Source organism: Desmodus rotundus, chromosome 11 (assembly GCF_022682495.2).
Source record: "Desmodus rotundus isolate HL8 chromosome 11, HLdesRot8A.1, whole genome shotgun sequence".
In the NCBI taxonomy this organism is placed as follows: Eukaryota; Metazoa; Chordata; class Mammalia; order Chiroptera; family Phyllostomidae; genus Desmodus; species Desmodus rotundus.
In genome coordinates this window covers 7637696-7652003 of record NC_071397.1, presented here as the reverse complement: position 1 = coordinate 7652003, position 14308 = coordinate 7637696, and the positions used below count along the sequence as shown (strand labels likewise).

The window sequence follows — 14308 nt, the reverse complement described above, 5'->3', positions numbered from 1 at the left end:
CCTACCACTTCTGCCCCAAGCACTGTAGCTATGGGGTTGGGGCAAAGCAGGGGATGAAGCTCCCTCCATGGTGGCTTCCCCAGCCGCAGAGCAGCTGGGAGGGTGAGGAGGGGAGGCGGAATTCCCCGGTTGCCCGCTGACAGGATGTCAGTGCCTGCCTTGCAGCTCCACTCCTCTGGGCGCACTTCCCAGGTAGAAGTCCTCAGCCTCTGGAATTTCGTATTTGAAATCTCAATTAAGCTGCTTGGCTGTGGGTTTGAGGAGTTGATGGCTGTCGATAGAGCCATTGAGTAACAGGGGGCAGGAGAATGGAGGGCTCTTTGGGAGTGGGGGCTATAGGAAGGCTGCAGACAGGGACCTGGCAGGAGTGTCTGTGGGGTGACATAGGCATCCTCTCCGGAAACAGCACAAAGCACGCTATGTGAACAAGAGCCTCAGTGATCAGAGTTGGAGTCCTGGCCTCCTGAATGTCCCGGCTACAGTGGACGGGCCTTGGCATGGGGAGACTTGCCTCATCAGACCCCCCCTAAGGTGGAGGGACCCGTCTAGGCCTCCCCAACATAAGAACTCTTTCTGCAGGTCTCTTTGTTTGTGCCTGACCTGCTATGGCTGTGACGGAGGGATCGTCCTTCCCTCCGGGAAGCAGAATTGCCCTCTATCCTTCAACTAGGGTCGCACCCCCACCCTCAGCAAACCTCCTCTCTCTCCCCTCCCCCCGCCCCACAGGCATGAGAAAGCCATCTGGAGAGGAAGATGGTCTCGGCTCCTGAGGTCAGGACCTTGTCTGTGACTCTGTGTAGCCTGGGGCCTAGGGAGGAGGCTCCGTCAATGTCGATGTGTCTCCAAGGAGAGGACGAGGCAGAGGCTGAGCCTTCGGGTGGGCTGGAACAGGGCCAGAGCCGACCTAACTCTCACGCAGCCCTTCCTTCCCGGAGACTCTGGAATGGTTGCAGCAGGCACAGCAGAAGCGGGGCTGGCTGGCAGGGGCGGGAGGGAGTGTCCTTTTGTTTAATTTCTGCTTTTTCCTCAGGACTTTAACCTCTCTGTTTCTCCCTTTGCCCCTCCCTGTGTTTCCTCTCTCATCTCTGCCGGTTCTCTCTCCTTTCTTCCCTGTGCCTTCATCTTTAAACTACTTTCCTGTGTCTACTTTGAACTCCTCATGTTTATTGCCACCTCTTCTGGGTGGTTTTCCCACACACGATCGCCGATGCCTCTCCCTGTGTACATCTCTCTCTGACACTTCTACCCTTGAATCTTTCTCTCTCGCTTCCCTTTTTGCCCTGACCTGTCTTTCTGTTTTCTTACCTGGTCCCTCTCCTCACACCTCTGATTTCTTCACTATTTCCTATGCCTTGTTCCTGTCACCTGTCTGTCCCTGCTGCTTCTCCACCCATGTCTCCTCCTCTCTGTTCTCCATGTCCCCCCTTCCCTGTCTCTTCACCTGTCTCTCTCTCTCTCTCCTGCTCTCCCTCATTCGGTGTCCCCGTGTCTGTCTGTCTGTCTCTCTTGCTTCCCCACTTCTTCATTTCTCCTACGCCTGTCACTCCCTCTCTTTCTCTTCCTTCCTCTGTCCCCCACCACTCTGCTGTCCATCACTGTCGCCCTCCGTGTGTACCCCCACCCACCCTAGGATGATCCCAGCTTCCAACAAGGCCTTTGTGGTCAACAACTTGGTGTCAGGGACCGGCTATGACCTGTGCGTGCTGGCCATGTGGGATGACACAGCCACCACACTCACGGCCACCAACATTGTGGGCTGTGCCCAGTTCTTCACCAAGGCCGACTACCCACAGTGCCAGTCGATGCACAGCCAGATCCTGGGCGGCACCATGATCCTGGTCATCGGTGGCATCATTGTGGCCACGCTGCTGGTCTTCATCGTCATCCTCATGGTGCGCTACAAGGTCTGCAACCACGACGCCCCTGGCAAGACGGTGGCTGCCACAGTCAGCAACGTGCACTCACAGACCAACGGGGCCCAGCCACTCGCTTTGAGCAGTGTGCCCAGCGGGGCCCCTGTGCCTGGGCCACCCAAAGTGGTGGTGCGCAATGAGCTGGTGGAGTTCAGTCCCAGCTTTGCCCGACACAGTGACTCCTCTTCCTCCAGCTCCCTGGGCAGTGGGGAGGCAGCGGCCCTGGGACGGGGCCCTTGGAGGCTCCCTCCCCCTGTCCCACGCCCCAAGCCCAACCTTGACCGCCTAATGGGGGCCTTTGCCTCCCTGGACCTCAAGAGTCAGAGAAAGGAGGAGCTGCTGGACTCCAGGACTCCAGGCGGGAGAGGGTCTGGGACATCGGCCAGGGGCCACCACTCGGACCGAGAGCCACTGCTTGGACCACCTGCAGCCCGGGCCAGGAGTCTGCTCCCTTTGCCCCTGGAGGGCAAGGCCAAGCGCAGCCATTCCTTTGACATGGGGGACTTTGCAGCTGCAGCTGCAGCAGCGGGAGGGGTTGCCCCAGGTGGCTACAGCCCCCCTCGGAGGGTCTCAAACATCTGGACAAAGCGCAGCCTCTCTGTGAATGGCATGCTCTTGCCCTTTGAGGAGAGTGACCTAGTGGGAACCCGAGGGACTTTTGGCAGCTCTGAGTGGGTGATGGAGAGCACGGTGTAGGCTTGGGGGTGGGTGTCCTCTCACCTGCTCTTGTAGGGTGGAAGAAGGGGAAAGAATCTCTATTGGCAAGTCTTCATGGGGTTTCCATGGTGATGTTTACATCCAGGGACAGTTTAATCTCCCTGTCAACGGCCTCCCCCTGACCACCACCCACACCACCTTCCCAGGCCTGTCCCCCACCACCCCGCCAGGGTGTGCTCAGGGAAAGCAGACTTGATTTCTAAGTGTCGGACTGAGCCCTTAGTGTTTGGAAAGGTAGGACTCTCGCCTTTCTAATCACAAATGCAGCGTATAAGCAAGTGGCTTTGGATTGCTTATGGTTCCAGTGTTGTTTTTATTTCTTAATTTATTTCTTCCACTTCATAAATGCCTCCTCTTCATTCACACAGATAATGGAGAGTTTGTTCTACATATGAAAGCAGGTTCCAAGAAGCCCTGGCAGTGGGAGATTATTGCCAATTGAGAGAAGGGACAAAGTCTGGTCTCACACTTGTTTTGGAGAAGACTGTGGAGTCCCTCATCCAGACCTCTCATTATTCACAACCATCCCCAACTTGGGAGGGTTGAGTGGCCCTCCTATACCTAACTCGGTTTTCTTTGCTTCTCAAACATGACTGTCCCCATCCATCACATTGGCTTAAACCAGAAGCCTAACTTCCCGGACTCCTCATGAGTGTCAGGGGGAGGGAGGTGGCTTTCTGAGTCATAAGGGTGCAAGGGATGTTAGCTCTTGGAGTTCCTTTGGGATTTTTGCCTATTTTGGGGGGAAGCTGGGGACAGAAAGTCCCCATGAGCATTTGGTAAGCCAAGGGGACTTCTCATAAAGAAAAGTAGATTGGTTTGGCATAGGAGCACTGGACTTAGAGTCCAAAGCTCTGAGTTTGGGTTCCAGAACCACCACTGATTAAACCAGCGGAAGACATTGGTGGCGGGGGGACCCTTTTCTCTCTTTGGTCTTCAGTCTCCTAATTCACAAAATTCTGGGATTCAGGTCTCCAATTCCACTCCAGTTCTAAGGACCAGTGAACTCTCATGACTTTAAATGTTGGGATTTCCAGCTTGGCAATATCAGTAGCACACGCTGGTCAAGCCATCCCTCTCCTTCCTGCTGGACACACGGGAGAATCCCAGAAGATTTGGAGGGAAATGCTGAATCTTTTTAGTATCATAGAATTTTGAAGCTGGAAGAGGTATTTGTAATTATTTCATCCTTAACTCTCCCTCTTCCTCCCCCAGAGTATAAGGGACTTGCCCAGTCACACAGGGAGTTAGTGACCAAATCAGGGCAGAGGCCAAGGCCACCTACCTCCTGGATGGTGGTGGGATCTGTCACCCTGTCTTCACCCAGACTAGGGCATGTCTGTGTCCAAAGTCCATCCTTTGTTTATTGCTAAAGAAGCTGGCTCAGGGTGGGACATGGGGATGCCATTCGTGGATGCCATCTGTGAGGAGGATCAATCCATGGAAATGACATGATGGGGATGGGAGGGCAGATGGGCTCAGGTCCATGTAAGGAGCAACCCCCCCACCCAAAGTGTTGAGAGGGACAGGGAGATGTGGCCAGGGAGAAACTGCTTTAGTGGCATCTGAAGGACTTTCCCTGGCATCTCTGTCTCCCCTGGTCTCTCTCTGTTCCAGGTCTCTCCTCATTGCCAACACACTACCTCTCACTTGGTCTCCCCAACTCATCCTTTCCCTCCCAAGCCTCTGCCATGGATCTGTAGCTTCTCTCTTGTCCTTTCCCCTCCTTCTTCCACTGACCGACCACACAAAATACAAAGCATATAAGTGAGTCTATCTTGGGCTGAAAGAATCTGATGCACTCAGACCTAGAGCTGAGCTGGTGGCTCTCACCCCAACCCAGAAAGCACAGGAGAGGGTGGAGAACGGTCTATGCAGGATTGCCTTCTGGCTCCAGCCCAGGAGCCTCCAAATCCCATGCCTTCATCCTTCCTTCCCTTCCTTCCTCACTTTCCTCTCTCCTCACCTTCCCTCCACCTCCTGTTTTCAAAATTCTTTTTCTTCCCATGACTCTGCCTTCCCTAGTGCCTGTGTGGCCCTGGCACGGGCCTTAACAGACAAGGCCAGTCTCTTCCTAAGACCACAGGTTAATTTTCCCAGGCCAGTACCAGTGCCAGAACACGAGCCTTCCCCAGTCATGGTGGCATCCACAGAACTGGGTGACTTAAGGAAATCTATCCCACCCGCCCTCTCCGTGCCCCCTCCCCACTGTTATCCTCCTCCCCTTTTCTCTCTGCACCTTTCTCACTCAGTCTTTCAAAATGTAGCCATTGAGAAAGTGGCCCCAAATACCACCTTTCTTTTTGCCTTTGGGTTCAGACACCCAGAGGGAAAGCGGTGGACATCAGAAGGGGAGCGACCAAACATCCGTTCTTGTGGGCGACTCTGAGCTCTGTCGTGATATGATATGTACCTGCGCTGTGTTTGTTGTGTTTCTGACTCAAAGTTTTGAAAGCTTCATCCCTTTGGTCAGAATATAAATGCCAATCTTCTCCTTTGCTAAAAAAAAAATGTACAGTAAAATGTACAGTTTTAAAAACAACCAACCAAACACACTTCTTGGGAGAGAAAAAAAGAACATTCTCGTGTCTGTGAATGTCTGCTGTTCATTTCTCTGGAAACTGCGGCCTTCTAAAGCTGGCTTTGAAGTGTCATTTTCCTTACACCTTTGTTTGTTACTGCCCGGTGGGAGCCTGCTTCCTGCCAAGTTCAGGTATACGATGGAAACCTTCTTAAATAAGAGAATGAGGCCATCCTCTGGACTAAAGAGCAGTAGAGGGATCTAGCGTGAAGCTCCAGGCTACAACAGACTAGTCCATCTTCAGCTACCCCGACAATCCTACCTGTTAATTGGACTCTCTCATACACCACCTGCCTCCCCTTTCCTAGACTGTGGCCACTATCACACTTAGCCACTAGGGGCGCACAGGTACCTTCAACACATTTTAGCTGAGCTCTGTATGGCACTTTTTCAAAATGGGTCTTTTATTGGAGAAGCAGTACAATAAACCAAAACACAAACCCAAAGTATGGAAACAAATGAGCTTCTGGAACACAGCTTCCCTACCCTATTTTCCTGGAATGTCAGGATCAGCACTGACCAACAGGAATAAAGTGTAAGCCACAGTGTCATTTTAAATTTTCCAGTAGCCACATTAAATCAAGTTTAAATAAACTTGTTTTAAGGTGTATCTTTAACTTTAAATCAAGTTTAAAGTTAAAGATAATTAACTTTAGCTAACTGAATATATCCAAAATTTTGTCTTTTCAACAATAATCACTATAAAATTATTAATAAGACATTAACTTTTGTCTGGCACCAAGTTTTGGAAATCTGGTGTGTTTTTCACATTCACGCCACATCTCAGCTCAGACCAGCCACATTGTAAGTGCTTCAGAGGCACATGTGGCTGGCACCGGACACCGTATTGGACAGCATGGTTCCAGACATGCTATGATTGACTTGGAAGCCCAGCTTTTGGAAGGGGAAGGAAACTAACAGTTACCGAGCACCTACCATTTTCAGGTATTATGTTGGTATTTCGCATGCATTTCCCAGTGAATCCTCCCTGCAGCCTCTCAAGGTAGATATTATGCCAATTTTACAAATGAAAGGCTCAGAGGGGTCAAGTAACTTCCCAAGGTCACACAGTAAGTTTGGCTGCAAAGCCTCAGATCTTTCCATAATATCAATGCTTCCTCCTCTATCCTTTCTTCCTCCCTTCAAACCATTATAGGTTGCAATTTACACTGATGGAAGTACTCAAATTTGTAGCCTGACCTAGAAGCTTTTGGTTTGGCCTCAAGGTCTGGTAAAATTCTCAGAGTATTGACTCCAGGCAAAAGCTTCAGTGGTTTCTTCTGGCGTTACACTGGCCTTTCTGGCCCTTCTTGGCTTGTAACACATTCCCTTCCTTGGCCAAGAAGATTCCCCCAGGCTTCAGACAGTGCTGCCCAGGCCACCCTGGTGATCAACCCTACTCCTAACCTGGTGAATTGTCTAATAGCTTTCCACTTCCAGCCTTGTCTGTTCCCCTCTGTCCTGAAAGCCTGGAACTTCAACCCCTTGAGACAGAAAGCCTCACACCAGCTTGCTGCAATGACCAGGCCCATCTTCCCACCTCTTCCTACTCCAAATCCCTTGTCTCCATCAGGAGGGGTGTTCACCCACCCAGACCTGCTTTCCTGATAAGAGAGAAACCTTCAGCCCTCTGATCTTTTGCAGAAGAGAGGTAGCTGATAACCTCCGAACCCACCTGAATTATTAAGCTTTCTGAAAATAATCCAACTCTCTGTTTCCACGTTCTTAAAAATAACACATTCTTTAGGTTTTCCTCAAAGGACATGTTTTTCATTTTGTCATTATAATAGTGTTGATATTCCAAAAGAATTTAAACACACAGTTTTTTTTTTTCTTTTGAGAGATATAGTTTCCAGCCATTTAAGAAGAAGGTCATTGTCTCAGGTTTTCTCCTTTCAAAATGAGTAGTAACTACCCTCCCAAAATCTTTGGGTGTTGATGTTTCATAAGTACAGCCTGGGTACTTCTATGTTTTCCATTCTCTGTTCTCAGTGTGTCTGCAGTGAAGATCTCAGAGCTTCAACAAGCTGGTGGGGCTTCCTCTGTTCTTGCAGCCACTGGGGTCTCTGCAAACTGCTGCTGGTGAAACAGACCCAGTTATTCAAAAGAACAGACTATCAGCAGGCAGCAGGCAGCACCTGAACACGCAGTTTTAAATTTCACACCTACATTCCCAAACTCAGTCATTCTATGGGATTCTTTTGGCAGTAAGGAAAATTTGTTGTGACAAGAAGTCTTCTCCCAGTTAAATATCTGAGGTTTCTACCTTCGCATTATAATAGAATGCAACCCATTCAGATTGCTCTCCCAACATCTAACAGGAACACTGTCCTCTTCACAGTTTAAAAATATCTGTTGGGCTTTCAGTCTTGAAACCAAAGATCTTAGTTTCTCAGTTTCTGTGGTCTCATTTAACGTTCCCCAGCTCACAGCCAGTCCATGTTTACAACCAGGCTAATTGGTTTCCCTTTACAGCAGCCTCTAGCAGAGGAAAATGGATAAGTTTCCCAACAGAACAAAAAAGGAAGCTGTAGTTGACCTCCCAAGTTGTCCTGTGATCCTCTTCATAGCTATTAAGCATCCTCCAACAAGAGCAGTGATCTTGCCCCATGTCTTCATTTTGGACAATGTTTGGCACTTCCTTCTGCTCACCAGCTCTGGGGAAATGGGCCCAGATTGCAGGCTCTGGGTTGGTGAGGTTCCTTGTTGAAATCAGTGTCTGGTCCCTTTAGCCAACAGTTGAATGGCTCCTTGTGAATGAGAACCACTATTCTCCTCCACTGTCTCATGCTGGAGTTTCTCTGGGGCTGGAGCAAGAAAGACCTCATTGTCTCGCTCCTTTCTGAGATGTCAGTTCATCCGGCAGTTTCCTGGTTGGTTCCCTACTGATGAGGAAGTGAAGCTGAAAATTTACCCATATCCCTGGGGTCCCCAAACCCATCTGATCCACAGCCAGTCAGCTCTGACCAGCCTCCCATGGCCTGGGCCCCTCCTTCCAGCTGCCATCTGCTTAGATGATGATGACACAGCCCTTCCTCTTTCGCCATGCCCCCTGTACTATGTGTTCATTGGTGCTCCGGCACACCCAGCAACAACTGTACCATGTATGTATACGTTGCAAGGGTGAGTTTTCTTTCCTTTGACTCCCGTAGGCTGTCTCCAAGATGTCCCCTCTTCTCCAAGCTGTGGTTACCTCTGTTAGCTGACCTTCCTGATTCCGTTCCCACTTTCTCAGGAAGAAAAATTTCAGAGCCCCACATCTGTCCACTTCATCACTGATTGGCATGTCCTGGTAACTGCAGGTATCTTGCTCACCATTTGAGAAGAGATGTGACACAGAAGAACAGATTTAGGTTCTCCTTTATACCAACGACTCCTGAATGTTCCCTTCTTGGGCTCCCTGTCACGCTCTCTCCACCCACACCTTTGGGGACGTCTCAAGGATACAATTCTGTCTGTCTACGAAAGATGGGCTGGTTGACTTCCCTACCCAAACTAATTACAGGAAAATTATTATTCCTTCATCAGGTTGGCTCAAGATTGGCATTTTGCCAAGTGGATATTGAACTGCAAAATGAAATGAATAATAATAGCTGACTTTCATTGAGAGTTTCCTACATTCCACACACTGTTCTAAGAGCTTAATATAGATTATTTCAATTTATCATCAAAACGACACAATGAAGCAAGTATTATTATTACCACTGCCACTGGCAATGCCGAGATGGAAGGGAGTTACCTAAGTTGCTGCGTCACACAGCTGATGAGAGGTAGATTTGGGTAAACATTTAATAAACTGAAGGCGCCTCCAGAGCTTCAGAAGTGATTAGAAATGCAGTTTTCTAGGTTTCATGTAAAAAGCCTAAATCTTGGCATGTGAACCTTGAATCTGAGAGGACTGAGCCCAACAGAGAAAGTGAGAGAGGAGGGAGAATCCGGGCTGTGTGTTCAACATGCATTTGCTGACCAGCTACATCCTCACACTGTGCCGATTTTGAGAGAAATCAAAATAAAACTGGAGGACTCTGCACACCCTTGATGGCTTCACATTTGCCCCCGAGGGGCAGGAACATAAACTGGTGTCTAGCTCTCTGGTTTTACAAAGATAGGTCTGTTTTCACTCATTTCACGATAATGAATAGCTTTGATAGCCTTGGGAAGCCTACTGTCTAGGAGGAGAGGGATAGTGGGCTGGCCAGGGCCACGACTCCAACGTGGCACCTCTGGGCTGGAAGTATTCATGAGATTTTAAATTCCAAAGGGACTTAGTATTAGTGACTGGCTTTGGGTCAAACTGGGACCCAGTTAGGGACTGAAATCCCCAGCTTGGGACTTTACTTGGACAAGGAGAGGTGGGAGGAGGCAACTCTAGCTATTCTGGGATTCTTAAGGAGGGATGGGAGGTAGAATGGAGGGAACAAAGCAGGCCCAGAAGAGGGGCAATTGCAGAGAACTGGGGGTCCTGAATCACCCAAGGCAGATACAGTCATTCTTGGTGGGGGGGGGGCTGTTTAGTAGGAGGATCTGGATTCAGAGCCTGTTTCTTGGCCTCAGTTTCCTTTCCAGTAAAGTATCAATGGTAAGTATCGACTTTGGTAAGTATGCCTGAGGAGTACCATGCAGTTCCATAGATCACACATCGAACTGAAAAAGGCAGAATGATAACAGTCATTATTATTAATAATATGCATCATTGAAAACATTATTATAAATTATAATGTATTAGTGATGACATTAGATAATTCAGGCTCAGAAAATCTGAGCAAAGCTGGCAAAGCTATCAGAGGTCAATCTAGCCTCCTTCAGTGGGTATTAGAACCCTCTGTTCAATACCCATGAAAACTGTTATTAATCTTATTATAAGCAAGATCGTGCATAATGGATTTCAGAATTCACCCCAGGCAGGGAGTGGCTCCCTGTACTCCAGTCAGACAAAAGCCTGATGGTTACAGCTCCATAATCCTCATTGGCTCTTGCGGAGCTATCATTCCCACCCTCTCAAGTAATCCAGAGCCCAGACAGAAAGCCGCTCCTGGAGACTGCTGTGGCCATATAGTGGTGGGACACTAGGTACAGAGCCAGGGCCCTGGCTGGGCAAATCACAGGGCAGGAGGTGTGGTGGGGGTGCAGATGCTGTTCCCTTGCAAAATCAGCTCTGGTGTCAACACTGAGAGAAGAAAGGAGGCAGGAAAGGAGCGAAAAGCATGTGATAGCCCCTGATGTTGCTTTATGTCCTGGGATCCACAGTCCCAGTTGCAGCTAAAAGGACCTGGACTATTCCAGACCCCACCCTCGGGCTCTCTTACTTACCAGTCCCCCAATCCCTGCTCCCCCTTCACCCTTATTCCAGTTTCTGGCTAATCAGCCAAAATCTAATAACCAGAGCTCTGGACACAGATGCTGCCACCAGAATCCCCCCATTGGTTTTCCTTTAGTCGTTGAGTTAACAGACATTTTCCCTCCTAGGATGTAAATGCTTAAGTGCCAGGTAAATCACCCAGTGAGAGGCTGAGAGTGGGCCAGCGGGTCCCCACTTGAGTTAGGAGGCGAGTACTTCCCAAGCAGTGGTAGGATGATCCAGGGAAGCCTACTGACCAGCCCTCTCTATTTTGTCTCTAGCACAAACACCATCCACCTGCGTGAGGTGGGAAGATTAAAATTGGTTCCCAGTTTGGTCCTTACTTCTGAATCATCCCATTAATCCCAGCCTGAACGTAGAAGAAATGTTAAAGAAGTACTTCACCTAGCTGGAGGTCAGAAGGGGTTGTTTGGAGGGTGCATGGCTGGGCAGGCCCCTTGGGTAGAGCTAATACTTCCCATTTGCTTCAGGGGGAGTCAGGGTTGGCAAGGCCATGTTGCTGGGGATAGAGGACCCACACGCATGGAGAGTTTGGCTTCCATGTTGAAGGTAAACACAGCTGACTGTGGGTTTCCCCAGGGTCTGGGAGGAACTACGGAGGACCTCACTACCAATTAAGTAAAGGGGCCCAATTCTTCCTCGATCTTTACACTTTTAAGGGTTCTGATGAGATTCTACCTTCTGAGGAATCCTGCAAACAGCTTTAGGTCAGTTCAGCCTTGACCTAAAGAGGCTGGGACTTTTCTTGGGACTTTTTGCTTAAACCCTAGGGCTTTCCATCCTCCCTGAGGTTTATGGAAAATGGGGGTCTGTGCAAAGGCGTAAGAAGACTAGATGCTCTCACATGAGCCCTCTGACTTTAGTTTAGGGTAGGAGACAAACTGGAGGGGGCTCAAACATGAATATCTAATTCCAGGGGTGGTCAACTGAGGTTCCTTCCCTACATCCAGCCTTGTCTGCAGAATGGCAGGGGAGAAACACAACACTTGAGAGATGTTTGAGATAAACCGAGTCAGCCGCAAATATAGAGGTATTACACAGCATCTCACTCTTCCAAATAAATTATTTCACATGCATCTATCATTCCTTCCACTCCTTACCTAAAAACTCTAATTTATGCACTACTGTTTTCCCAATTTACAGATTTTCCAAACTGAGGATGAAAGTTTTGTCCTCTGCAAGTTTTTATAGAACTTATGGAACAGAAGTGGATCTCAAACTTAAAACCTTCTGACCACAGAACTGGAGCTCCCTTCACACCACACCCCTGTTTCTCCATGAACAAAAATGAGGCTTTGTCAGCCCTCCAGGGCTAGGCAGGCTAAGACAAGGGTCAGACACCATCATCTTCTGTGAGATCAGCAGTAAAAAAGGTGGGGGAGTGAGAGGGGTCTAGGCAAGGACAATAGAGAAGGGGCAACGGGCAGAATCAAAAGAACTATTGGGAGGACACAACGGTGCAGGTCCCTCCCACCCACGGCCCACATGTAGAAGAGGGGAAAGGAGCAGGGGTCCAGGGTAGGGTTCCAGCTAGAGTGTCCTTGTGGGCCTTCTACCTAGTGAAGCCCTGAGATAAGCAGCATCTACCCAGGAGTTGAGATCTTTTCAGGATTTGAGTATTTTTCCCACACGCTTTCAGGTTCTTGTTCCTCCTTGAGGGAAGGCAAAGACTCCTGACCTCAGGTAGCAAAAGAGGTGCAGTGGGAAAGCCTGGCTGTGCCCACACCTACATTTCAAGTTCTTCTTCTAGTGGAAGAAGATGGGGGTGGGGTTTCCTCCACAAATACTGGAGGCTCAGGGCATAGCTCACCCACAAAAACCACTTATCTCTTCCAGGAACAGTCGGACACTGACTGAGGGTTATTGCATAGAATGGTAGAAGTCTTTCAAAAAGTTTTATGGCGTCTGGATTCATCTTGAACCAGCTGGGGGAAGGAGGTGTCAGAACTCCTCCTTTTTGGTTGTGAAGCACCAAGAATAGGAACATTCTTCCCAGAACCCAAAGGACCATCCATGCAGGGAAGAGGGAACTCATGTTATTTAATGAAGAGTGTGGTAGCATCTGATGTAATTGGTTAGTCCTCATAATCCCTACCCGTCCCTGTGATTTAGGAGTTAGAGCATCCACCGACAAAACTGAGACGCAGAGAGGCTCAATAATTTGCAGAAGTTCGTATAACTCATTAGGGGAAGGGCTGGGTAATCACTCAGTCACTGGAGTTGCTCCAAAGTTTACCTAATGAACAGCAAAGGACATTGGAATTTCAGTTAATTTTCTGGAAGGAATCAGAACATGTGAGCAATGAGGGTTAAAAGATTGAACGTAACATGTAAAAATGGAATGCCTGGGGAAATGTATTGAGCAGAGTGACTTCTCTGTGCCTGTCCCAGGGCCTCGTGGTAAGCAAAGGCTGCTCCTAAGGTCCTTAAACTTTGTCCAGACAAACGGGGCATTAAATAATCCCCAGGTTCCTGTTCACTACTTTTTGTTTTTGTCTTGTAAAGTGTGGGGGTTGGAGAGGGTGGAGGAAAGATAGCAGGCCTAAGGAGGCAAGAGAAGTGCGTACCCTCTCATTAAAGGGAGTTGAGTCTTTTTTCCTCATTTCGGTATCAGCTGTAAAATGACCAACGTATCTACTGCCAAGGATTCTTGTTTGCAAATTATAGAGCTCTACATAGCTACACAGTAACCATTAGGATGTGAGGTCACCGATTCATGATAATGAAGTGGATCAATGACAACACTGTTATAAAATTACAGGACATTAATGATAATTATATATTAGGCCCAGAGTCTCAGGACTAGAAAGATCAAAGGTCTCCGACTAAGCTGTCCTCTGCTTATAAACATCCCTGCCAGGTGGTGCTACTACTGATGACTCCATGCTTTTAATCTGTTAAGTCCTCCAAGGAAAGGAACTCATGCCCTGTGCTCCACTGAGCTCAGAGCTTGATGATGTGGGTTCGAGGACTGTACAGACTCCACCATTCGTGTTCCTAAAAGACCCAGAGCTGTTACAGAAGACGACTCCCATAATATTCTGTGGTCACCACTGGGGTAGCAAAACAGAGCCAGGGCCCCAGCTGGGGCATCTCAGGGATGTTTGTTCTCCTGACAAATCAGCTCTGGTCCCCACGGCACATTGGGGACGTAAGGGGCAGGGGTACTGGCAACCTCTGAGGTCCCAGTAAGTGACGTGTTCTGGGACTTTCACACCAATTGTGAGATCCAGAGGAGTCGCCCACACCCTCCCAGGTGCACGGCACAGGCCCATGACGGGACACCACTACTCCGACTCACAGTTTACTACGGACAACCACCCCCGGCCACCAATACTTTGTCCCCTCACAATTCTCCCTTTGCTTGCACTAAGGACTAGAAAATCAAGGTTACGAAAATAGTAACTCAAAGTTCCAAGACCTCAGTATGAACCACTATTTCCTCCCTCCCTCATCCCTCCTAATGACCTGTCATTCTGGTGGGTAAGTTTGTTCCCTTTGTTTTTGCCCTATTACACTGGAAATGTTCAGAGAAAACTCCACCAGGTGTTTGTTCCATAAACCAACTGGTTTTAGGTCTCGGAGACAATGATGAGTGTTATTCAAAGGGAGATGTGGGAGGACCAGGGGGCACCTCTATACAGTCCCCCTGCCACACTCCCTTCATTCCCCTTTTCATGCACCACAACCACCACCTGGGTTGGGTGGGAAGAAAATAAAAGGGCCCGAATATTCACT

General features: G+C 48.9%; 1 protein-coding gene across 2 annotated transcripts in view; it reads left to right on the top strand.

Annotated features, from left to right (window-relative positions):
• The window catches only part of LRFN2 (leucine rich repeat and fibronectin type III domain containing 2), a 178385-nt gene extending 175545 nt beyond the window's left edge, over positions 1-2840 (top strand). For both annotated transcript variants that reach the window (XM_053914390.2, XM_024558051.4), the window contains exon 3: positions 1631-2840. In XM_053914390.2, the coding sequence (XP_053770365.1) occupies positions 1631-2609 (979 nt within the window). In that variant the 3' untranslated portion in view covers positions 2610-2840. The remainder of the gene's footprint in view (positions 1-1630) is intronic.
• The last annotated feature ends 11468 nt before the right edge of the window (positions 2841-14308 follow it).